This window comes from Triturus cristatus, chromosome 9 (assembly GCF_964204655.1).
Source record: "Triturus cristatus chromosome 9, aTriCri1.1, whole genome shotgun sequence".
NCBI classification, from domain to species: Eukaryota; Metazoa; Chordata; class Amphibia; order Caudata; family Salamandridae; genus Triturus; species Triturus cristatus.
Genome location: NC_140592.1, coordinates 635,898,975 through 635,925,242, shown reverse-complemented (window position 1 = coordinate 635,925,242; position 26,268 = coordinate 635,898,975). Strand labels below are relative to the sequence as shown.

Sequence of the window (26,268 nt, the reverse complement as noted above, 5' to 3'; positions counted from 1 at the left end):
AACTGGACAAAGGATATGGATGTAACCTCCCCCCTGTCCAGACCCTCCCCTGAATCGTCCCAACCCTTTCCTTAGGGTACTGAAGAGCCTACTTGTGGGTGGGTCCCTAGATTCGTCATGGGCCAAGATTCAGATCAGACACCACTTCTTCTACCGACTGGGCACTCTGGACTTCGTCTCCCTTCCAGTCTGCTGCATCATCTGTGCCTGTGCACCCTACAGTAATCTTCCAAGGCCTGTGGGCATCAAAGACACCTGAAGGAATCTCCCTTGGAGTGAAGGAGTCACTCCCCTGCTTTCACAGACACTGCAAGTAAGTCGACCGGTCTGCTGATCCTGAGCTCCTCCGGACTTCATAAGGTTCTGCAAGACAGGTGGTGGTTCTCCACAGCTCCTGAGGCCTTCCCTCTCAAACAAAGTTTGATGCCAGTATCCCTCTTATGGGTTGCAATAACCGAACCCCTGTGCACCTGTGTTTTGGCTTCCTTCCAAGAAGATCTTCGGGCTCCAAGTAACCCCAACCTCGAGCACCTCCAATGACCAGAATCTTCAGCCACACCACATCGTTGTGCATCGTGGTCTGCATCGTTTGGTGAGCTGCTTGAGGCCCTGTCACGACTCCAGTGCCTCCGGCCTGTGGGTCCATTTGAGGGTCACCTTGTTAATTTTGGGCTCCCCTGATTGCTCGGAGCCTGCTCTGACTCCCCTGCTTGTGCTGAGTCCCCTGGACCTTGCTGGTCCTGATGTTGCACCTTCTTTGATTTCTGCATTGGTTGCATTTGCCAAGGCTTGTTGGTGCTCCAGCTGGACACTAACCCCATAGCACTCGACATCCAATGTGGGACCGCTCGTGCACGGCTCCTGGTCTTCCTTAGCATCGCCTGGTCCTCACAGCTGCAGAGTCAAGGTCCTCGTCAACTCTCCTGCAACTCCCGTCATTACTGGGCATTCGTCTTCCAGATCTCCTTGTCACTCCTGAGTGACATAGACTCTGTCCCCTCAGCTTGCAGATACCTCTCAACTAGAATCCACCTTCGCATTCCACCAGACATTTTCTCCTTCGTCAGCAGCGGCACTTTCGTGAAGTCCTCCATTGGGTTAGACGGCGCTTTCCGACACCACTTCACAGCTATGCACCAGGCTTCCCTGGTGTAGGTAACATGGGTACTATGGTATCCACGGTGGGGTGGCTCTCCAACCTTCTATCTTCCACTGGGTTTTTTCAGGGTCCACCTTAAAATCCTTAACTCCAACCACGACTTACACGTAGAGTTGTACGGAGCACGCGGTCGTATTCCCACACTGCTCACGCTCTCTGTGGGGTTCCTAGTCACTCACCTTGGGTGGTTCCTTGGGTCCCCAGCACTTCTAAGTCTTCTTGACATTGCCTTGACCCAAGTCCTGGTTCTTATACCACTTTCTTAGTATATGGTTTGGTCCCCCCCTGGGGCCCACTGTGTATTCAGTGCAATTTACTCTATTTCTATGCAAAGTATTGTGTGCATTGTGTTTATCTCCAGGTAGGAGATATCTAAATACATTAGAGAGTATTCTATAATAAATACATATTTTTATAAATACCTTGTGTGGTTCTTTTTTAGTTAATCTGTGGGATTTTATTCTGGTAAAACAAGCAGCTTTACACTCCTGGACGAAGCCTGAAGGCTGCTCTCCACAGCTACCACTTAGAGAGCTTTATAAGGTTGTCTAAGACCTCTTAAATCACCATAAGGGTTGTCTGGACCTGGTGCAAGGTGCCCACTTACATTAGGGAACATCATATACCAGGCCAGCTTCTCACACCAGGATTTGTCGAGGGAAGTGTGGAGCTTTATGAGTGATACAGGCAGTCTTGTAGATAGCCTTCTCTTCAGCTGGCAGCCAACGGTGGGTGATGTTGTAATTTCTTTTGGCCCAGTAGACAAACTGTCCTGCCGAGTGTAGAATCGATACCAAGGGGTTGAGATTGGTTTTGTGTAGACCAGTCAGGAGAGAGTTACAATAGCCTATTCTGGAGATAACCAGTGTATAAGCAGGAGATTTAAGAACTTTTTCTGGGAAGTAACGGCCGATTCCCTACAGAAGATGTAGTTGATAGCGAGCGTTTTTGGCCATGGTACTGATCTGAGAATGTTGGTTGAGTCTTTTGTCTAGCATGACTCCTAGTGACCTGGCACTGCCAATTATGGTGGGTTAATTAATGAAGCTGTTGTGTGAGTCCATCCAGGATTGCAGTGGATATGATGTTTTCAAAGGCAAGATATAGAGAAATTCAGTTTTAGAAGGAGTTAGCTGCAGGTGATGAGAGGTCATCCAGCCATAAACAGAGTTTAGGATGGCGGTGGGCAGCGAGATTTCGCCGGTAAGGCGACCTTTTAGATACAGCTGTGAGTTGTCTGCATATTGGTGACAGAACATCCTTGGCTCAGGACTCAGAGTGGCTCATTGTTTATGACCATAAGAAGCATGTAACTCACGAGGGTGGTGAGTAAATAATGTAGGATTTAGAGAGTATTGGATTGACACAAAGTTATTGAGATACTGTATTTGTGTATACAAAATGAAAGAATTGATATGTGTGTCATAACAGTTATCAAATGCCTTAGGTTATAGGTATATGCAATTGTTACAGGGGTAATGTACTACAAGGCATCTGTATGCACGTGTGATTACTCTGCACTTGGTACACATCTTGGGGGCACATTATGTGTGCTGCCCATTATTAATACTGAGTATTACAATGGTTATTCATTACTTCCAGCCCTGAAGAAGTCGTATGGGACACACCCGTAAAACGACGAAACGCGTTGGGATTGGAAGGATCTCCCATGAATAATAAAAGAAGAACAGAAGTTCATATGTGTTAATATCGTTTACTGTGTATCTTTATTGTCAACAGCGTGTGCATCAATATTATTGCATTCTAAAGTATTGATTGATTGTTTGGCAACTGTTCTCTTGTAAAGCATTCTTATGCCTTCTGACCATACCCGAACAGTATAAAATTTCAAAAATAAATACAATAACTAGCACTGGCAAAGCCAATAGGTCTCACCTGTGGGAGAGCTATTGGCTATTCCAATGTCTTTTAGTTATGTTGCACAGCAACATGGCTAAACATTTAGTAGTGTGTCGTCGAGGAAAGTGGATTAGAAAGGCATAGGGTGGAGTAGCGTAGGTTGGAATGGCATAGAGTGGCGTACAGTAGAGAGAGGGGTGTAGAGTGAAGTGGCTTGGGGGCTGTAGAGTGTCATTGTGAGGAACTGCGTAGAGTGGCATAAAGTGGAATGGAGTGGTGTAGCGTGATATGTAGTGGTGTGTAGAGTGGATTGGCCTAGGGTGCAGTGGAGCAGCATTTTTTGGGGTAGGGTGGCGTGGAGTAGAGTGGGGTGGTGTAGAGTAGTGCGGTTGTAGGTGTAAGTTAAGCATTAATAGAGATAGCAGATAGGATAAAGCAACAAAATTAAGAAGCTGTATGCCGGTGTTAAACATAGGAAAGTACATTGCACGCCCAGGAATAATTCTGAAATGCTTACAAAATGAAAAAAAGAAATTGTGTGTTTTTAAAAAAAAAGAGGAGAAAGAACACATGTACTCGGCACATGCTTCAGCGAGGAGCTAACACAAGAAAGGAAGGGGAGCATACAGGAGCTAAGGTATCGAAGGATTGCAAATGAGAGTGGCAATGAAAACCACGAAAGATTGCAATGAAAACCACTAACAATATGCCTCACAACACACCACATTTTCTGTGTAGGCATTACCTAAAAATTTGTGAAAGAGTGATGGAGATTTGCTAGAGGGGTTAAAAGAGGTGGGAGGGGTATTCATAAGGTACATGCTGAGAGGAAAAGTTGGTAAGGAATTGAGATTAAAACCTGGTATGAGGCATAGTAGTTGCTAAAAGGCACACGTGAGAACAGAGCAGGTCAGAGGGAGAAGCATGTTGGGGTTAGAGGGCCTACCCTGAGAGAGGGTGAAGTAAGTGAAATGGCAAAGAAAAGGACAGAAGGTGGGGGATAGAATCTAGATGCAAGAGTGCAGAAAAGGACTGAGGGTAGTGGAGCAGGATGGAGGGTGGGAGAGAGTGTGAAGAGATTAGGCAATCAGAGACTGCATGGTTGGGTGTAGGTTAGGAGAGATGGGAGGGATATTGGAGAGTTAGAAATAGAGAAGGGGCAGAAAGGTAGGAGTTTGGGGTAAGTGTATATGTTTGGGACGGTGGGGAAGGGAGCACAATGGGGAGAGCTGTTTTTTGGCCCTCCTGCTTAGGAGTTCCCGATTCCCTGTCCTCATGCTTTGTTGCTCACCTGGATACAGGATTCTTGTTGCATTAAGACGGTTTCCTCTCCAAGACCTTATAAGGGTGCCCCAGAGACCTAAGGAGCGTGGTTAAGGATCATAAGTTGTACAAGTGAAGTTCTAATTCGACTGGACACTGGCGTACTCTATGGTAACAGGTGGGGCCCATTCTAACCAATAGGACTGGAAAGTCAGGGCCTGATTCACTGATTCGCGGGTATGCCGGAGGCTCTGCAGTGCTGGCGGGATTTCCACACTGCGGGTTTCTTATTCCAAAGAGCCTGCCACAGCTGCGGAGGCTCTTTGTGAAATGGGCCCTCAATGTGCAAAAACATGTATCAAAAGGGAACAAACCAAGGTAAAGCAAAATGTTTTGGACTGGCCTACTGCCAAGATTCGTTGGTCAAGCCAGTGAGACCCTACAGGGGAGCGGTGAAATAAAACTGAAACCTAAAGTATTCTGGGCAGGCAAGTGGCAAAATAGGCACAAAAGGGGAAATTAAAAGAAAAACAGATTTGGATATGTCAAGCAGCTGGTGAGAACCGTGCTGGGAACATACCCTTACTGCATCCAGCAAACTCCACATATAGAGCAGGGTAAGAGACCTAGAAAAAAAACCATGAGGTCAGGAAACACTAGACCACGCCCAATTTAAAACAAGCATTAAAAATGCAATAGGTCTCGCCTGTTATTAAGTTAAAGCCATTTGCTTTGCTAATGGTATTGTATAGCAAAGCAATTGGCTTTAACTTAATTAAAGGCAAGACCTATTACATTTTTAATGCTTGTTTTTCCTGCGTGATGTCGCATCTTGATTTTGTCTAGAGCTGCACAGCTGTCCTTGTACTAACTTTATGAGAAAAAACACAACCCTAAGAAGTTACTCCCCACAGTTCCCGAGTTAGTCTTCCCACACAAACTCACAACCGCCTCCCCCTCCTCACACAAGTTCGGGTCTTTCAAGAGTTTCCCGGGACTCGAGAACACTTACTTGGTCTGCTCACTATCCGAGGGGCTTCTCCTCTTCAACCCAGGTACACACAGAGTCTTCACCTTTCACGTCCCTCACACTCTCCACCTGTGGGGACCACACCACACGCCGTGTCCATGGAGAGGACGGCAAACACACACACCCCAGACCTGTCCGCGAGAGGCAGCATCCCTCGCTGAAGCCAGAGCCATTAATCACTCTGAGACAACAGCCATCGCGCTTCCGCATCCACGACCCGTTTTTAGGAAGGAAGGAGGGTCACAGAATTTAGTAAAACCAGTTAACTAATGATGAGCATCACTGGCAGCACGAGGCAGGGTATAAACAATGACACCGCATCTTGCGCGTCATGTGATTACCACACACTCTACTCAGTACGCACGTGCTTGGCGTCTTTCAGCAACGGGGTCGCTGCTGTTAGTGCGTAAAGAGCCTCTTGTGGTACAAGTTTGAGCCACACTGCTTGGCATCTTGAATTTGACACATGGGCCGTCGGAAAAGTGGACGCGAGCGCGCAAGTCCATTTAAAGTAAACAAAGATGGCGTCGGGCTGTCCAGGCGAGCGTGCGTGCACATCTGTCTGTCGGTGCGCGTGCATTTTTTTGTCCCTCCGTATGCGTGCACATCTAGCTTTCGAATCTGAATCGATTACAAAAGGCCCTCGCATGGCGAGAGCAGCACTGTGCGCTGCCAACGCCAGGCGAGACCTAAAAAGGGGGACGGCCTGCTCATTGTGCCATATTGGAGTAGGTGTCAGGAATGCAGTATTGCATCCAGGGGGCATAGAAAAACAGGTAAGCGAAAACAACAACATACCAATATGCAAGATAATAAAATAAAAGGGGGTGGGGAGTTTCAATTGGTAATAGACCAATCGAGGAAAACCCTTGATTAAAAAAAAAAAAAAAATACTCAAAATAACGTATGGAAGACTATGCTAGACAGGCATGGAGGCAGGGCGTGCCTGACGAGCACAAGTAAGTTTCAGTTACCACTAAGAGCAATACTTTGGCCGGCATCATGGCCAGTGCCCATTATTTCTTAACCTGCACTATTCTTTTTTATTTCTCCTTAAGAACATTTTGGATGCATGCGAGTATTGTATGCTTCACTTCTACACACTATTGCCCCGAACACTTTTCACAATAGGTCCTTTAGTCTCTTCTGAATGCCTCTCCCTTTTTGCATCCAAAGTTTCCCCCTACTTCATACTATTCTCTACTTTTTTTTCAATACTGCCTAGTTCTAATGATGATTCCAGATCTGTATGGGATCGAAACGTCCTCAACCGTACCCTATACGACTTCAAATAAATTATATGTCTTACTTTGTTTTCACCAGATGGATAATCACTAAGGGGCTGATTACGATGCATGCTGGAAAGCCTCCGTCCTCAGGTCAGTTTCACTTCCGTACGCCTAATTACAATTTAAGCAGTCAGTATTGAAACTGGCCAGTCAGAAATTGGCCCATAATCCTAAAAGACGGCACTTCCGCCGTTGGGATTACGGTGCTCGGTTTCACAGAGGCTTTCCATGCCGAACATTTAGACATAGAAAGCCTGTGGGAAAGCGAGTTTGAGGGACCCTAGCAATTTCTCCTTCACCCTGCGGCCTCCGGTTGGGGGCCGAGGGGGCACCGATGGTGCCCCCCTGTTGATCCCTGCACCGTGTGGCAGGCACCTTGAGGTGCCTGCCAGGCGGTGCAAGGATGAACACAATCTCCCATTTCTCTATGGGAGCTTGTGCTATGGCCTATTTACAGCCGTAGCACAAGCTCCCATTGAGAAATAGGAGTTTACAACTGCACCATGTACGGCCGCCTTATAATTGCGGTGTCAGTCGGAGGCAACTCCGACCTACATCGTAATAAGGCCCGAAGTGTTTCACACTGGAATGTGTGTTTTTAGGTCTCGCCTGACCCAGCGCATGCGCTGGTCTGGCGAGACTTATTGAGAGGGCTCCAAAAAGTGCTACCAGGCCAGCCTAGCGCTACAGTGCATGTGCACGGGCGCGCGTGCCGCGCTTTACCGCAATTACTTTCACTTTCGTGGCTGCACAGCCGCTTTGATGTTTGATCGTGATCCCGATCGCGATCACTTTAAATTTTGCGGCCGCTTTGCATAGCCAATAGGTCTTGCTTTTGGGACCTTATTAAGTATTTAGTTATGCAACTGTTGCATGGCTAAACACTTATAAGGTCCCAAAGGCGAGACCTATTGGCTATGCCAATGCTTGTTTTTTTTATCCCAGTGTGTTACACGTGTCCGCACCAAACACTTTTCTTTCACTCAATTTCAACTGGAGTATGGTACTTTTATTATGTTAAAAGTAAAATGATTTATTGACAGTTGTTTATCACATACCATACTCTGCATATGCTTAGTTTGAGGACTATAATCAGAAGTTTCATAGGCTGCACTGTCCTTCTCACAAACACAAAGGTGTTCTGTTTAGGTCAAGGAGCAAAGCTGGAGTATGGTATAGTGGGGTGAATGAGGAGTTTAGGAGGCAGGCATGCATGGGTTTTAGGGCACGTTGTTTTTTCTGGCAGAGCCTGCTCCAGAGTCTCCGCTCCCCCTATGGTCAATGAAGACGCATTATTCTATCGGTTATGCATGACATCCATAGACTCTAACATTTACACCAGATTCTAAGTCTGGTAATCCAATGCTATGATGTAGCTACAGTTGAAAACGAAACTCAAAGCCAGGCTTATAGGACTCTCTTCGACTGTTAGCACAGTACTGCTTCTCTGCTTTGACTGATGGCACAATGCGCAGCTGCGAGGTGAGGAAGGAAGGCAAGGAAGTCAGAGGGGTTTGGTTAAGTATGGAAGGTAAAGTATTTTTTGACTTTTGGGTCGGGAGGAGAGGCTCCTTTTCCTCGGAGTAGCAGATGTAAGCAGAGGCAGATGATTATGGAGGCCTTACACAATGTAAAATTATAGGTGGGTAAATTTAAGAAACTGATGTTTTTCACCTCTGGGTTCTGAGTAACTATTGCAGTCTTTAAATCAAACCGATCCTTTTGGGCAGAACTCTTCATGCCACTTTTTAATCAAGTCTTTCTTGCAGCCACAATTCCATCTACTTGGCAAGGCTCAATATTACATCCAATTTACAAAAAAAGGGCAGCCGCTTAAACCCGGCCAATTACAGATTAATAGCGGTATTGGAAATTAAAGCCAAGGTTTACGCTTGTGTCCAGCTGGCTGAATTAGAAAATTGGGTCACAGAAAATAGTATTCTACCCTGTACCCAGTCAGGCTTCAGATAGGGCTGTTCTACAACAGACAATATAACAGCGCTGGCCTATTTGTCCTGGAAGGCTCCTCTGGGTAACAATCCACCCTTATTCTACTGTTTTGTGGACTTCAGTGCAGCATTCGATAGAAAGCAGATTCAGTTTTCGGTTTTTATGGTGTAATTCAGAATAATCCAGCCAGCCAACACGTGTTTCGTCATGGGGTACACACACCCCCGACTTCTTCAGGGCTGGTAAGAAAACATATACAGAGTACATATCACAGGCAAGTACCTGAATGTTATGACAGACAGAAATAGAGTTTTCCAATCTAATTCGGAAGGTGGGAAACCGACATTAGTCAAAGTGCACCATGGTCTACAAAACGAGATTCATTAAAAGGGGATACAGCAAATCTATAATCCAGAAAGCAGGGAACAAAATCAGAAACACAGACAGAACCAAAACTATTACAGACAAGGAGAAGAAACCCACAGACACATCAGTCAGGCTGATCACCAATTACGATGGTTACAGTAGGGCCCTATCTAAAAGCCTACAGAAACACTGGCACATCCTCACAAATGACTCCTCTTTATCAAAATTTATTAACAAAAGACCACAGATTACTTACCGTAGGGGCAAAACTTTACGCGCACGCCTTAGTCCCAGTTATACACACAACGCATTCCCAGACACATGGCTTAGCGTAAGATCCATAGGTTTTTTTAAATGTGGCTTTTGTGGAATTTGTAGATGGGCTGACGACAAGAAAAAGACGTTTCAAGGCCCAAACAAAGAATATGATATCAGGGCGAACATTAATTGCAATACTAAATTTGTAGTCTATGTACTAGAATGTACGTGTGGAGGCAAATATGTAGGCAGCACTATAAGATGCCTGAAGGAAAGGATTGTAGAACATGTAAGAGCCTTAAAACAGAAAGATTCAAGATACCCCATGGCATTACACATTTGGGAGTGTTCTACACAAGGCCAGACCAAAAAGTTCAAATTCTATGGTATAGACTTTTGCATACAGAACCCTAGAGGAGGTAATAGGGAGCTTAACTTAAGGAGACTGGAAGCCTTTTGGATCATGCGCTTACGAACCCATGACCTAGGTTTTAATAGTGACAATGAGATGCACTATTTCCTAGGAGACTGATAGGGTGTTCACTTTTGGAGTCTGGGATGACATTGATTTTGCATGTTTTGTCCATATCATGTGACCATCTCAACAATGTATATATACTGTAATGATCACAACTGAACCATACACCGCATTAGAAATTAAAAGTAACATCATGTATTCACAATCACATTACACTGTGCGTTCAAAGAATAAATGTCACCACAACCATCAAATGAAAGTATACTAAGAACGATATAAGATGGACAGCACAGTATAATGTAGACTTCGGTATGTATTTTCTGCATCTACAAATTACTGTGCCCTTGTGGCTTGCATTCTTCTCCAATATGCATTTGACTGTTCTGCTTTTCGCTACCATGTGCTTGATATACAAACTGTAATTTACATGTTCATTCTGCGATATTACATATACGATGCGTTGCTGTAATTTTTACCGTTTCTCTATCGCAAACCGAGAAGGTGAATCCATTATTTTATATCTTGTATCGATTTTCTGCCATGTATTCTCTTGTAAGGATTGTCTCAATAACCATTATTTTCTCGAGTTTCACGTATCTTGACAAACTTTCAGATAAACACACCTCAACCAACGCATGCGCACCACCAAACCCGTTCGAATACACTCGTTCTAGTGTTTGCATTAGTGTCCCAATAAAAGCACTTCCGGGTATGCGCACTAAAGACACCCGCAAACACACGCGGAGAGCACCGGGCACCTACGGATGGATGTACTCGTCGTCTGGTAAGAAATAATCCTGAACCTTGGGATTCTAGTATATTTTGCCGCCCCATTCGATTAATGTAAAGCGAGCGAGTGACCGATTACGTATTATTCCTTACAGAGCCTGAGTGTTTAAATAGAACAGTGTGACAAACTCACAGACTGTGTTGGACCTTATGGTGAATACCTACAGATAACGCCGAATCACACCGGTTTTGTTTTGAAATATAAGACCTCCTGGGTCGGAATTATCACCAGGTGGAAGGTAAGCCTGGATTGGAGTACACACTCCGCCGCATGTTGTTAACTAGTGTATCATAGGACTCTCTTTTGATTGTGTTTGGCTAATTTATAGTCAGGAAGACGATCGTGATAGTTTGTTGGTTATCTTACTTGCTTATAGGTCCGAATCAATGGCCGTACTACGATAAGGTAGGGGTACTTCGTTAATCGGCTCGCACGTTTATAATTTCCTCCCTCTGTGGGGCTAATGATAGAATTTTACCCACTCACTTGGTCATCTCGGTCTAATACAATTTTAAACCAGGGTGTTTGAACACACAAGATTCTCACATGAATATTGTTTTAATATAGAGGATATATCCGTTCACGTGGCACTTGCTGTGAAGGGGTCTCCATAGAATTTTCACGCACTAATGACGACGAATGCCTTGATTTATTTCCCTATTTCTCTGTTTTTTGTCAAGAATACTCAAAATTTCAAATTTTGGCACCTATACTTACTCATGGGTGATTAATCCTTAACACCTGGTTACCGTTTTGTAGACCATGGTGCACTTTGACTAATGTCGGTTTCCCACCTTCCGAATTAGATTGGAAAACTCTATTTCTGTCTGTCATAACATTCAGGTACTTGCCTGTGATATGTACTCTGTATATGTTTTCTTACCAGCCCTGAAGAAGTCGGGGGTGTGTGTACCCCATGACGAAACACGTGTTGGCTGGCTGGATTATTCTGAATTACACCATAAAAACCGAAAACTGAATCTACCTGATCGTCCTATGATCCCTCATTATTCAATTATTGTATTGCATGATTTTGTTTCAGATACAAATGGTAATATGCCTTAAACACTGTGATTTTGACGTGTGCACAGTCTTGCTTTCTGTTCGTATAGTGGGCCTTGGCCCACTTGTAGAGGGTTTAGGGGTTGTTTTTCTCTCTTCTGTGGCACCGTTACTGATATATTCAACTTGTGACAAGAACGTATAAAAGAGAGCGCTCGTAAATAACCTGACAATTTGAAATAATACCCCCATTTTTGCTAATTACAGCATTCGATAGAGTCGATCGAGGAGTGCATGGAATAAGCTAAATTCTTGGGAGATAACCTCCACACTTCTCTCTGCACTGATGTCACTACATCAGAAGACCTGGGTGAGGATTAAAACTAGTGCCACAAAAATATCTGCAAAAATCCCAACAGAAAATGGATTAAAACAAGACTGCGTATTAGCCCCGCTACTTTTTAATCTCTATACTTCCGACTTACCCAAAGCACTGGCTGGTGCAACCTTGGTTGCCCCAAAACTGGGCGACTAACAGCTCCAGATCATGCAATACGCCGATGACATTGTCATCATGGACCATACAAGAACTGGTCTACAAAGAGCGCTCACTGCCCTCAACATGTACAACACAAGGAACAAACTCCTGATGAATGAGTCAAAAACTAAAGTCATGATTTTTGGGAAACATCAAAGAAACAAAATCTTTTCTTGGAGAGTAGGTGGGTCACAAATAACCACCTGCACCAGCTACAATTATTTGGGAGTCTGGTTCAATGAAAGGGCAAATCAAGTGGTCCATCTTAAACCTCTTCGGTCCAAGGGAGCTGGGGTTATACATAGCCTGAGGCGCCTGAATCTGCAGTTGCACAGCCCCTCCGCCAAGCCAATTCTAAGGGTCTTACACGCCAAATTGCTTCCAGCATTCTCTTCTGGCCATCTGGCTTTTCCAGGTAAAACGGACCTATTTCTTGCGAACTATCAAACAATGGCCTATAAGAAAATATTTTCCATTCCCCAGCATGCAAGAAGGGCCAGGCTGAGGCTCGAGTTGGGCCTGGCAAGTGCAGACCTTCACTGCTTAGGCGATTTAATGAAATTTTACATCTATACCCCGCGTGCCTCAGCTCAATCCTTGAAAAAACAACTCCAATTTATATTCACGGATGAACTCTCCCCCTGGTACAGACAGCTGCATTTGGCCATTTCCACATTGATGATCAAAACTACAAACCTCTCTAATTCTGCCATTCCTCTGTCAACGTGGAAAAAAACTATAAAAAGCCAAATTATCTTACTGTCATTCGAGAGAGACATTGCTCGGCTTTCTGAAAACCCACTCTTTACAGCCCTGGATGTCTCGTACATCAAAGGGAAACATCAACCATATTTTAATTACTCCCTTCAACCACAGACTTCAAATAAAATTATTTCCATGAGGCTTTTAGCCCTTCCAATCTACGACTTTAACCCCTTGCATGCGGGTTTATTTCTCCCGCTGTGCGGGAGAAATAAACGGCGTTCGGGAACACGACGTCTCCCGGCCGTCGTGCGCACATGCCCACCGTAATGCACGACGGCCGGGAGACGTCGTGCGCACGCAAGGGGTTAATCTGCTTTGAGCTCGGAGGAATGGTCAGCTAACGTGTTGGCTTTGTAATTACCCAGATGAGTCTTGGCTTCACCTGCTATGCTGTTGTCCCCGTCTTGCTCACGACCGTCGTCGGCTACTGTTTCCAGTCTATCGGGACAAGCTGCTGAGGCATTGCAGGGAAGCATCTGATTTGTGTTTTAGCAACAACTCCGCTCAAGTTCTTGCAAGGGCTGGGAAGTTTATTAACATTATTTTAATCACATTGCACACAGCTCAGCATTAAGATACAGCCAAAGAACATGAGTCGGCGTCCAGGGGTCCAAATCGGATCATCTTGCAGGGTCCAACAACACACTTACAGAGAAAAGCTCACTAAGAGCTGTTGAAGCATTCTCAAGTCCCTTCCTATATTGCCACTGTACAAATGGACTTTGCTGAAAGCCAGGCACTGGCAACTGTAGCAAACCCTGGGACATTCTGATATTGCCTTTTGCACCTCACACTTTTCTTCTGGCTCTAAATGGTTAAATGTAACACTCTTGCTATTAACCAGAAATGCTGCTTGGGAATTGTTATTAATCTTGACTGCCTGCTTTTACAATGTGCTTTTAAATTTTCTTTCCATGTTTTAATTAAGTATTGATGAGATGTTTGTATGTTATGGTTTTAATTAACTGTATAATAAAGATGAGTAAGTTCAAAAAGTACTTTATTCGGTTTAAAAACAAAAACCATAAAAGCAACATATCAAATTGCAATTTGCACAGGAAAAATGTAAGGGAAAACAGATCTAATATATTTCATCAAAACCCATAGTTTTTCCGTAATTTAAAAACATGTTTTAAAAAACTTAAAACTGCAGTAACAGTTAAAACAGTATCCATTCTCTGAAGTTCTAAAAAAGCTGGGCGACATTTATTTATTTTCAGCTCTTTGAGGAGTGGGACAATGAATTTCCTACGTGATAAAATATAAAAATTACAAAAAAATAAAATATGGATATCAGATTGAGTTGAGGAATCATCACACGGGCACATAGGCAAATTTCGCATCCATGAATTCATTACTGGGAAGGACAAGAGTCTAAAAACAATATTTAGTCTAAAACGGGTCAAAAGAAATCGATCATAATTTGACATCGGCAGGGTTAAATATGGCTGTACTTTGTTACCAATTAACAACAAGAGATGCGAGGTTACTGTTTTCTTCATTTCCTCTCGCCTTCTGTTTTCCTCGAGGTATTCCATACATAGCTTATTCAACAATTTTCTAGATATTCTAGACAACTTGGGATAAGCACTTGTTTTCTATTTGATGTCACTCAGAGCCCCTCCGAAGAAAACATCCCAGTAACTCAGTTACCCATCTCTAATTCCATAGGTTATGCTTGGCTCTCATAGAGCTCAATCAGTGTGAACTGCTTTTGAGTCCACTAATTCGCTGCTAGGGCGTAGCAGTGGCAGAGTAACAGAGCTTGTTAATCACTGCTGCTATGTCATAATGAAATTCCAGGCTGCTCTGACCAGCTCTTGGAGAGTTCACTCAGAGCGGTGCTGCAAAGCTGGTAACGCAGCTTCTGGAGGAGAGGGCAGGAAAGGCAGAGTGAGTGATGTAGGTGGATGGCAGGAGGCCACGTAGTGGTTACTGCTGTTGCCCTAGATCAGACTTCAATAGCGCCCAGACGCCCTCGGGCATGAGTTGCACTTGATAAATCATATTTACATTACATTACACTTTGTTTTTTATATTCAGACAGGGAGGAGAGCCCATGTTATGTCTGGACCCCTATTATCCCTCTGCCCCTGCGTAGTAGTTGAAAGCAAGGGCAGATAATTTTGGGGCACGTGTATAACATACAATTATAGATGGGTAGGTAAAAAGTGAATTAGGGGGATGTTTTTCTCTTTGGACCCTGAGTGAAATTGTAAAGACAATTTGAGTTTTGCTCACATTATCTCTTTGATGTCACTCAGGCCCCTCAGTGTAAAACATCCCTGTAATTTACTGTTACCAATCTATAGTTCTCTCTTTATGATCTTCATCCAGCTTTGGGAAGGCCTCGTGTGAGAAGTGCATACACTTGTCACTAGTTTGTGTAGGGCCCAGCTTTTAGCGGAAAGCCTTGATGAGGTGGGAATATGCCTAGATATATTGTACAGAATGTAGTTGTAAAGTTTAGGACCTTGTTGAGTGTACAAAAGACAGATTGAGATCCACTGGTGAGCTATTCCAGCCCTGTCTGCTTAGTACTATCGGGTTAGTGCTTTGTTTGTGCCTAGTGTGGTGAGACAATTGTTTCGTGTAGGTAGGTTATTCAGTTTCTCTTACGTGTAACAGACACCCCTGCAGCCCCCGCGGTGTGGGGAAGGGGGGGCAGAATTCTATACATGGGGGGCTTAGTTTATCAGCTCGAGTGTATGGGTATTGCTAGAGGCCCCCTGACCATCCCTTGGGGGGGTGGGGGGTGGTTTGCTAAGGTGTCCTTTCGGCACAGGGTAGCAGCCATGGGCACACCCGCGCTGCAAGGTACCCAGCGTCTGTACTGCGTGTCCAGCTCAGAGATGAGTCAGGCCGGGACTGAAGAAAGGCCTGGGCAGTGTGGAAGCAGCATGTACGGCATGTTCAGCTCCGGGGGTGACTCAACTGGGACACATTTCTCTCCTGATTAACGAACTCGAGTTTTGTGTGTTTTCAGTACGTGTTCTCTAAAAACAGGCTTTGTTTCTCAGAACCTCACTTCCTTCTGACAGGGCTCCCTTTCCTGCCCACCCCTTCTCGCCTTGATCTGTCTCTGGAAGCCCGACTCCCACTGGCAAAACAGCCTGTTCCTATGGGCAGAGCCCGCAGAGGTACAGCAGGCCGGGGGCCAGGGACAGGAACAGGACGGGATGTACCAGGAGGTGCGGTGACGGGGAGGGACGAACCCGACGGGAGGGGGAGCCGCGCAGCAGCGAGACGCGGTCACAAAAAGGAGGTGCAACGATGGGAAGGGTGGTACAGAGGCAGGGGGGAGGAGCTTACTCGAGGAAGGAGCAGAAGAGGTGGGAGGGACAGAGGAAGGGTGGGAGTGGAAGGAGTGTGCCTGAAGTGGGAGCACAGAACAAGGCGTCCCCACTCTAGAGAAAGTGCAGTGCCAAGGCGGACATGGCCCTCCACCTGTCACTGATGAGGAGGCAGCGGTTGCGTCAGAGGCCAAAGCGGCTGAGGAGGTGAGACCCACGGGGACAGGAGGAGGACGGCACGAGCTTCACGGGGATGAAAAGAGTGCCCGAGACTTGAGAAGTGACATGTAGTTTAGAGACCCATGGGTGCGACATTACAGTGACAGCGAAAGTGGGAGGTAGGAGTAAAGTTGAAGCACTCGGAGTTGGCAGCAGGAAAGGGGAGGATCCGGGGCGACATGGACTCGTAGAGCGACGGGGCTATGGGAGATTGGGGAAGTACAAAGAAGAGGTGTACCGTACGGGGAGCGGAACCTAGTATAAGTTGTAGAAAAGGCAGCGGGCCCGGGCAGAGGTATTTATTTTTATTTTTTAATGCAGATTTATATAGCGCGAACTCGACCCGAAGGTATTGGAGCGCTTTACATGAGCACCGGTTACGTTACACAAGGACACATTCAGGGAATTTCAGGCACGGGGAGATGAAGTGATTTACCCAGAATCACAGGATGTGGCCGCGACCCCGAGGCTCTAACCATGGTTTCCAGCACCAAAGTCGGCAGTCTAGCGTCAGACCACATTCAGTGAGAGCCTGTGATTAACGGGGACACTATAAGTGACGGGATCCTGAGAGACTGACAGGGAATTGGGGCGCCTGCCATAGCAAGAAAAGGTGGCCCTTGGGGCCCGGGTGCCAGGGGCCCGGAGGCACATGCAAGCGAATGAAGCATGTGTGCAGTGGAAGAGTGAAGGCAGTGGTCGTAGGAGAGGGTGGCGCTAAGCACTCTAAGCAGGGCGGGGAGTCTCTCGAGCAGTGGTAGAAATGTGTGGGGGAAGCCTCTGGTAGGAGGGATGCAGTGCTTGAGGTCAGATTAGGGATGCAAAGTTAAGTGCAGTCGGGAGTATCACGGTGAATGAGGGGCGCTAAGACGGGAGACATGGGGTAGTGAGTAGAGGTGGCGGGAGGGAAGGAGAAGGAAGCCTGGGGTCACCAGGCTAAAGAGAGGCCAGGGTAGCAGTTCTAAGGGGCAGTAGGTTGGAAAAGATGGGGCACGCAGGCCAGGAAGTAGGGATGTGGGTTAGCAGGGCGAAGAGGTAGGAAGTGGCGATGGACCTGACGCCGGGGTAGGGGTAACTGCTGTGAGCTTTGTACATGCTAGAGTCCAAAGGGCTTGGGTCTGCTGTGCATGCTGGCAGCATTACTTTGTTTTCCCTTTTTACCGATGGCCCATACTTCCCCGTGGGCTCTGTGTTCTGGTGCCTTCTGTGAGCCTGACCCCTTCCGTGCCAGGCGTTCACCCGCCCACATCCTGGCCGGAGCCCTCTTGCCCGGTCTGAGGGTCTCTGACCCGAGCTGCGCGCGCCTCACTTCCCTCCGGGTCTCCCGTTCTCCAGCACACCGGGCCTTCCTTCCCTGACACAGCGAAAGATCATGGAGGGCAGCCCATCTTGCTAGGTTCTTAGTGTTCTAATGTTCAGTGCTTTTAGGTGGTGGATGAATGGATGGATATACACTACAAAACAGCAATATACATTGGAAGTAAGCCAAATAAAGGAGTACAGCCAATCTGTTAATGGCTAGACGGTTCGATAATGACAGAAGAGTAACATGGCAGTGTTTTCCTGATAGATACCAATGGAAAAGGTAAACCAGCTGTCATTTCCAGGGAGTCTGTCTGTGTCATGGTTCTTTGCTGGTTAGGGTATCTCCAAAGCAGGTGCTTTCTCCTTTGTAGTTCTGGGTAGCCAGGGCCGACACACCATTCATGTATTACAAGAAGCTGCCAGCAGAAAGGTGCTACCAAATTCACTTAGACATTTCAAAGGCGTCAGTATTTACATGGCAAAGAGCAGCAAAGCATCATGTGTGCCTATGTCGGCAAAATCACTCCACCCTTACTGAATGCAGTTATTCTTGGGAATAGACATCTGGCATCTGCCGGGTCTCCTTACTGTTGCTGAACATCAGTCATTAATTTATTTTCATTTTTATGCTTTGTAAGGATACATGAAGTCTAAACTCGCCTTCCGGGTTGGCTTGATGTTCATTGGGGGCTGTCTGAGAAGCCTGCAATTTAGTGAGTGACTGCAATCCCCACTGCTTTAGAAGTGTTCAGTCTGTGCCTCTCATGGACGCGCCTGTCCTAGTTGTCCTCTTTCCTTCACATAATTGACGAGCCCTTTTGCACTCTTGTTTTCTGGTTCCCTTATAATCCTTGTGAGACTACCCCCAAAATGTGCAAATATATTCCTGTGTCCTCCACCCTAACCCCACTCCCTCCTCCACCTCAGTTGCATGTAGCAGCTTGGTTTAGGATGGCATATTTAGGCTCTGACCAAGCAAGGTAAGAGACTTTGGCATGGCATATCTATCAATGTGTTGATTTGCCCTTGCGCCACACAATGGTGACGCAACACTAAAGTAAGATTTATCAAGCCACACAAGGCCACCTGCATGGCTTGATAAATATAAAGCAACACAGAGCAAATCTCTGTGTTGTGTTACTCTGCCCTAGGGCGGTTTTCCATGGGTAGAGCGTGGGTGTTCCCATGCATTCACACATGGGTTTAGGCACATTTCCAGATTTACCAATACTGGTAAACCTGGGAATGTGTCACAATGCTACACCTTCCTAGGGGAGGAACAATAAGGAAGAATATCTTTATTTCTCCTCGTTGTTGGAACTTAGAAAGAGGAAAATGCCTCTAAAGTTTGTTTTTGGGGCACAAAACAAGACTGCCTACAACGCAGGAATTTTTGCATCACGGTGCAAGGGTGCCTGCATTGGCGCTCAGCAGCCAAAATGGCGGCAGCTCATGGAAAGGACAGGAATGCACTGTATAATGTTAAATACTGTACTTTTCTGCCCTTTCATGCAGCACAGTGCAGGAAGGTGGATGGCTGCGCTGCGTGAAAGTGTGATAAATCTGCCCCTGGGTGTTTGAGCACAGAGCCATAGAATCTGAACTTTTTTTTGGTGCCTCCTTCTCAAGCCAGGTATTGATGAGACAATTGGTGTGTGCCTGAGTGCAGGTTTGAGAGCTGGACAACTCCTTTGTTCTTACAAGCAGCAAGGGCCCGCCACACTTGGGATGGATGTGTCCTGGATTTGTAAAGACTGGCTAGTCCCCTCCTAAGGTGGACTGGTTTTGGATTTGTGACATGGATTTTCATCCCAAAAGTTGGGTGACTTGTGTGTATGCAGAGATGATGAGCCCTGGGGATGGGGAGGTTTGGCGAGCCGGCTTCTGAATTTGCAGACATGGCCTGGATTGGCTCCTGGAATTGCAAACATGCCTGATCGCCCAAGGTTGGATGCTCTTTATGTTGCAGACAGAAGTTACCTCTATGTGCTAGGGTTGCATTACTTTTGGTCCCCCACGAGTACACATGGCCTTTTGCCCCACTGGAGCTGGATACCCACTGCTAAACTTGACTCTTGTTCTCTAGGATTCAGTATCTTCGACGATTCCCATGTCGATACACAACCTCATACCTCTAAAGCTGTGTGGGTCCTGCAGGGAAACGCAGACTTTTACTCATCGTTGAACGCACAAGGTGTAAATGCAGTGATTGGAAAACGTTAGCAATGGGGGCACTTTGGCATCAGGGGACACAGGTACTAGGACCTGGTGACATAGGCACCAGAGACAGGTGATGAAGATGCTGGGGCAGTATAATGCATGCATAGAAATGCTACATGAGGACTCGGTGCTCTGGAGACATGCCCTGGCACTGATGCAAAGGTAGCTTGGCATGGGCGCTGGGCGCCAGGAGATGTTGGGAATTGGAGAGACTTAACCACAAAAGAGACTTGTATCTAAATCTACGAATGCTGCAAGCAACAAGCCACACTCCCAAAACAAACCACACAATTTGAGGCAATAACAATGACACAATTGAACCATACAAGAACAAGTAACATAAGTAAGTCTGGCCTTGGTAAGCGTGCAATATTTGTTACTTTTTTTTTGCAGACAGATGCAACAAAAAATGGTAAATATGTAAAAATATAGGAGCGGCCCTGAAATGCGCACCTTTTCTTGCAGCACTGCACGTTATGAGGCAAAAAGCTGACACAGTGCAAGGCAGCCAATTAATGAAATAGGCTTGACCCTCTGCTCCTAGGTGAATGCTGTGGTGGACAGAAGCAACATTTGAAAGACTAATGGATGGAGAGGGCAGGTTGAAAGCCTCTTCTGAAATTACCTATGTTTTTTAGCATGATTTTTTGGGGGAAAGCATGAGGCTGGAGAGTTGGCTAAAGCTGTCTTTAGGCTAGACATAACCAGCCATGGCCTGTTTGGGTTTGCATCTCTTTAGTTTGTAGACATTAACTATCACTTCTAGAGTTAGATAGTTCTGAAATTGAACAGGCAGCTGCTGCTTATTAGTTTAGGGGTGGATTCGGTTTGATTCGGTATGGTGATACATACCGTCTTTTTTTAATTTTATTTTGCTAAGGTGTTGGCCAGTGCTTTAAATTGGCCGGTACAGTCCAGTACGGAGTACCTGCACTTTTTAGGTCTCGCCTGAGCCAGCGCTTTTGTAAATGGGGGATTTAAAAGTGCAAACTAGTGCTATCAGGCCTCCAAATACAGTGCATGTGCGCCGGGCGCGCGCACCATTTGGCAGCCTGCGTGATCATTTCATAGCCGCTTTGATGTTCTCAGTGAGCCGCGCGGCCACTGATAACATCAAAGCGGCCGCGAAAGTGCTCACTATATGCCACCCTGGATGCCTCTCTCCCCTACCCCCTCCCTTATCCCACTTTCTGCTTGTTCTATGTCCCTGTCAGTGTCCATTAGTCCACATCTCCCCCAGTAACCTTTTAACTGCTTCCCTCCGCATTGCCTCACCCCACCCCCATGCCTGTATCACTGAACTCCCTCTACCGCGCTCCCTCTCACTGTGTACACCCATCTCTCGGCACCTGTCCTATTGTCTATGTTTCACCAATCTTTTGTGTTTCTTTCTTTGTATTCACCTTCTCATTCTCTCCAGGTTGTCCCTCCATTAGTGCTCAACTCTCTTCAGTGTGTCTCTTTCGTTTGTTCGCATGTCTCGCTTTGCTTACTTTACTTCATATTTTCTCGACGCCATCTCTTGGTTTTAATTGCTCCCCTTTGATCTCCTCGGAATCAATCGACTCATTACGGGACCAGTCCTTTACATTTCCATATCTGCGACCATCTTTAACAGTCCCCCCTAATCTTTGTGCAAAACAGCACTGTTGTCCGGAGAAGAAAGCGGAACACTTCGATGAGGTAGGCCACCCGGACTGCATCCCCAGTTATGTGAGCCCAGCCCACGGCAGCTCAGAAGGCGGCCAAAGGAAGGTCTATTAGCCCAACAGTGGTTGCTCTGCTTGATTGATTGATTGATTGATTGTGTGCCTAGTGCATGTGCCAATTTGCCTTGAAGGTAGCTTATTTACAAGCCCCTACCCCGCCAGGGCGTCACTTTAAAATGGGAATAAGTGATGTACCACCGGCGCAAGGGGCTTGTAAATAAGCCCATGTATTTAAAACGAAAACTGAGAACTCCACGTTTTAAATTAATATAAAAGCTCTGCGCTTTCCCAGCAGAACCCCGTGAATGGAACATTTATGATATGAGAGGCCTTCCAATGTGATCTCACATGTCCCACCCTACTCTTCCCTTTCCTTCATTCCTTCTTTTCTTTGTCCTACGTCTTTCTTTTCATGCTCTTTCTTATCCACTTTTCCCTCTCTTCCTCAAGTTAATATCTCTCCATTTCTGTCCCCTTCTCCCCCTTTCCATTTCCCTTTCCTTCCATTAGTTGTTTTCCCTAACTCTTCTATCCTCACTCCTTCTGTCACCCTTTCCTTTCCCTTTCCTTCCCCCACCCTTCCCTTTTCCTCCTCTTCACTTTTCCCTTTCCGTCCCCCTCCCTCCTCTCCCCTCCCCTTTCCATCCATCTCTTCCCTTCCGTTTGCCCTCTCCCTCCACCTCCCCTTCTTCGCTTCCCTTCTCTACTCTTCCCTTTCCATCCCATCCCGTCCCATACCTCCCCTCTCCTCCCCCTCCTCCTCCTCTCCCTCCCTTTGTGTCAACACCTTCCTGTCCTTTCCCATCCCCTCCACCTCACTCCACCCTGCCTTCCCTTTCCACTCCCTTCTTCCTAATCCTCATTCCTTTTCCCTTTCCTTCCCTTCCCATACCCTCCCCCCCTTTGACATTTCCCTTCCCTCTTATTGGTCTCCGAAAACAATTAAAACAAGCATTGGCATAGACAATAGGTCTCGCTTTTGGGACCCTATAATTATTTAGTTATGCAACTGTTGCATGGCTAAACACTTATAAGGTCCCAAAAGTGAGACCTATTGGCTATGCCAATGCTTGTTTACTTTGAGAGGGAGAGTACCTGCACTTCTCAACAGAAATGTAATACTTTTAATTGGAGAGTACAGGCACTTCTCAGAACCAAAAGACACACAATTGATGGACGGAATGCAGAACAAATCAAAACATTAACCCCCAGTCAAGAGATCTGAGTTAAATCCATCATTCTTTTGCTCACCATGCCACTCCAGTTTAGACCTGACCATATCCAAATCAGTCTTGACCCTGTGCCTCATGGGAACAGTCCAGCCCGAACTGCCAAGCCAGGTCCTCCCTTGACTGGAAACAAGCATCCTAGGACCGGTTTCGGGGTTTCACCCCTCTTCTGCCAGGATAGCTTGATTCCAGTGGCACAGTGAGCCCAGGACCCACGTCTGGGCATACCTAGCGCACTTAGGCGAGAAAGCAAAAGACACACAATTGATGGACGGAATGCAGAACAAATCAAAACATTCACCCTCCAGTCAAGCCGGTACTCTGGTACAGAGTACCTGCTCTTCTGTTTTTCCATTTCTTTGCTAGCAGACCGCTTTTAGCTGTCTGTAAGCCAAAGCCGCTTATGGACCATATGTACAATTTAGAGTGGGCTAAGAGCCGACCATTTGCATACCATGGTTGACTTTATTATCTCTTGCATGTGCTTGTTTTTTGTTCGATGGCTTGCCTTCTTCTTCTTGTGTTTGTTCCTCCCCTGGAGCATAGCATTTTTACCATCTTTTTGATTGGCTGGCTTGTATCCTTCCACTGCTCACATTTAGGAAACTACTTTTGTCTTTGTCTTTCAACATTTTGAGAGTGCACATCTTTCTATCTCTCTTGTGTGCTGCTCCATCCCTTGCATGCACACCGCATTTGCTGCGCTGACCATTCGCTGTTCATTCTCCACCACCTGTGCTGTGTGTTGCTCCCACCTCCACTCTAGTGGTACTTTTTAGTTAATACCTTCCACTACCTAAAGCTCGCCCAATACTTCCCCTGCCCACTTCCTTGGCTTCTTTTGCTCCTTCCCCTGACAGCCCTTCCAGTCCTTTTATTTATGCATTTATTTAACATGATTTGGGAGGGCTCTGCAGTTCCCACTTGACACTCTGCTTTGAGAAATGTGCTTTTGCACAAGTAACTTTTTGTTTATGAACCACCCCAAGTGGTGTCCGCCATCTTGGATTAGTAACCGATTTACAAGGTCAAGATCCATTGGTTTTGCCAATGCTTTTTGCGTGTTGCTTGGTATAATATCACATGTCTCCAAATATGGCTAACGGGCCTTGAATGCTTGATTGTAGCAGCAAGTTTTGCAGGGGTAGGTCGCCTTGATGAAGCCTCATGTAATGAACGTTTCAGCATAAAAGGAAAAGAAAGTTGAAAGCTTCATCTGACAAGGCCACTTGCTGTTTGCCTAACGGCTAATTTGTGGTGATTAACTTAGTCTTTCACAGTGTACTTTTTTGTTGCTTTTGGCATTAACAATGCGATACAAAACTTTATCACTTGCCCGGGACTGCTTGTGCCTTGGAACTGGCACAAATGCACTGAACGTTTCCTTCCAGCACTGGCTGTTCTTTTCATTTTGGCTGGGATACAAGTCGTCTCCTCCCCTGCGCTAAAGCCCCTATGGGGCCAAGAAGGGACAGGCAGTGTCTACTACCTCTAGGTCTGGGTGCAGATTGGGACTTGGACAGAAAATTGTTGAAGATAAATCTCAAGACACTTCTAGTTAGTTACATGTAGATTTATTGTAGGACACATCTTGCCCCTGAGGCAGGTGCTGAGCCACGGGGTCTCGCCCCTCTCTTGAGGTGCTGCACTTACCTTCACAATAAAGAACTCATTACACAGAGGCCTAGGACTGAATGGGTGGGACCTCTCCAGCAGTGGTTGGCAGGCGAGGCTCTAATATTTCCATGGGTTTGGTCAGTTGAGTGATCTCTCCCTATCAGTATCGCGTCCGTGAGTCTCTGCCAGCCCGAGGCTGTCCGTGCATCTGCCCAGATGTTGTCCTTTCATTCGGGCTCTCCGGCCTTGGTTGGGCGCCGCCCTCTGCTTCAGCTTTTATTTCACAGGATAGAACTGGAGCTCACTTAGTTTGTGGATAACAACCCGGTATCTATGCACAACCAAGGTGTCACTCGGTCGAAAATACCAACGTTGTCCTCCTCTAAATCAAGCTGAGGCTAATATGCATCGGTCACTCGTTTTGTTCCCTTTTGTTTCATGTTTAGCATTCAGTATGCACCTGATTCGCTCAATGCGCACTTTGTTCCCGGCTGAACCTATGAGCCGCTAAGAACGTATGCTTCTGTTCCGAGGAATGCATTGATTCTGATGCCATTTTGTTGTCAGGCAGGTGAGGTGTCACCCTATCTGCGACTAGCATGCCCGGATGTGGGTCCCTGCTGGCTGTGCCACAGGACTTGCCCTGCCAGCTCACCAGTGAGACCGAATCCGGCATGCGGCCTCAGTTGCCTGTTTACCGTACATAGGCCTCAGGCTCCAGGCATGGTAGTTAAGAACAGACTCTTCCTTTTTATACGATCTAAGTGTGACTTGCCTAGGGCTGTAACCTGTTTGGGGTTGCACAGAGTGGAAAAACGATTGACTGGTATGTGGCCCGATAGAGATTTCCTGTGGCGGAAACGTTTACAATTACTAAACCTATCCGTCCCCTTTGTGTGTAAATGTACCTTAATGTAGTTTTCTTCCTTGCATTTCAGCCCCCTTCCCCGCCCTTGTCTAAGCCCCCACCTTTGTCCCCTTGCTCTCTTTTCTAACTGTGCCTTGCCATTACCCAGCCCGCTTCCAGCCTACCCCCGACCCTATCCATTTGAAAGACATTTGGACGAAGCGGTGTTGCCCCCGCCCCCCCCCGATAGCAGCTCTGTGGAGTGATTGAGCAAGCACATCTGAGGAGCGGCTCGTCTGTCAGCCGCGCGGCGTGTGGGCGAGGCCTCCTGCCTGCGTCATGAACTGCCAGTTCCAGGTATTCCCTTCCCGAGAAGCCTCGAGGCCGGAGCGGAATGTTCTCACCGCAGGAATCCTGTTCACCTGGGAGGTGAAGTCACAGCCGAGCAGCTCTGGTATTGAGGAATAAGCGGATTGTACCAGCCGGGAATGAGGGGAGTTTATTCAGCGGAGCACGGCATTCGGCTGACTCTTCCCCATCCGTACCTCCTTTCAGAGGAGACCGCCTGCAGGGAAAGTGCTCCAATCCCGTACGGGAGATAGTCCACTTCTTGCCATACCTCACCATAGAAGGTCACACACAGGTCAATGTCTTCCTAGCCACACATTAAAGACTATGTGGAGGAAGACGTCGATCGACCCCATGTCTTGAAGATGAAGTTCAGACAGTCCTAGGTTTTTAGCCTACAACACTAAGCATGCTTGGACTTGTAGTTTCATCTGTTATTTAAGTATCGGCCTACAGCTCCCAACATTCTTAGTGCTGCTGGATATACAGGGGCAGTTGGCTGCGGTAAGTAATTGTAATTGCATTTGTATAGCACTTGCTGCCACTGCCACTAGAGGCGGTATAGTTAGAGGGAAGGGGTTGCATTATTATAGCGTTTGCTACCCCTGATGAGGTGTTAAAGTGCTTTTTGGGGGGGGGGGGGGTGTAGAACGCTACTCCAGAACCCCAAAAGTTATTAGTGGGTAATTATTATAGGAAATTCATTTGAGCTGTGGACATGTTAGTCTGTTAG

General features: G+C 46.5%; 1 protein-coding gene across 7 annotated transcripts in view; it reads left to right on the top strand.

The window, feature by feature from the left end:
* HIF3A (hypoxia inducible factor 3 subunit alpha) overlaps positions 1-26,268 on the top strand; it is a 214,309-nt gene that overhangs the window by 152,999 nt on the left and 35,042 nt on the right. For 2 of the 7 annotated variants that reach the window (XM_085625677.1, XM_085625672.1), the window contains exon 1: positions 16,070-16,248. The exons of 3 other annotated variants lie outside the window; for them this stretch is intronic. In XM_085625677.1, coding sequence (XP_085481803.1) covers positions 16,184-16,248 — 65 coding nt within the window. In that variant the 5' untranslated portion in view covers positions 16,070-16,183. Of the gene's footprint in view, positions 1-6,629; positions 6,692-16,069; positions 16,249-26,268 lie in introns of those variants that run through there. 2 more of the 7 variants (XM_085625673.1, XM_085625675.1) reach the window with 2 other exon arrangements.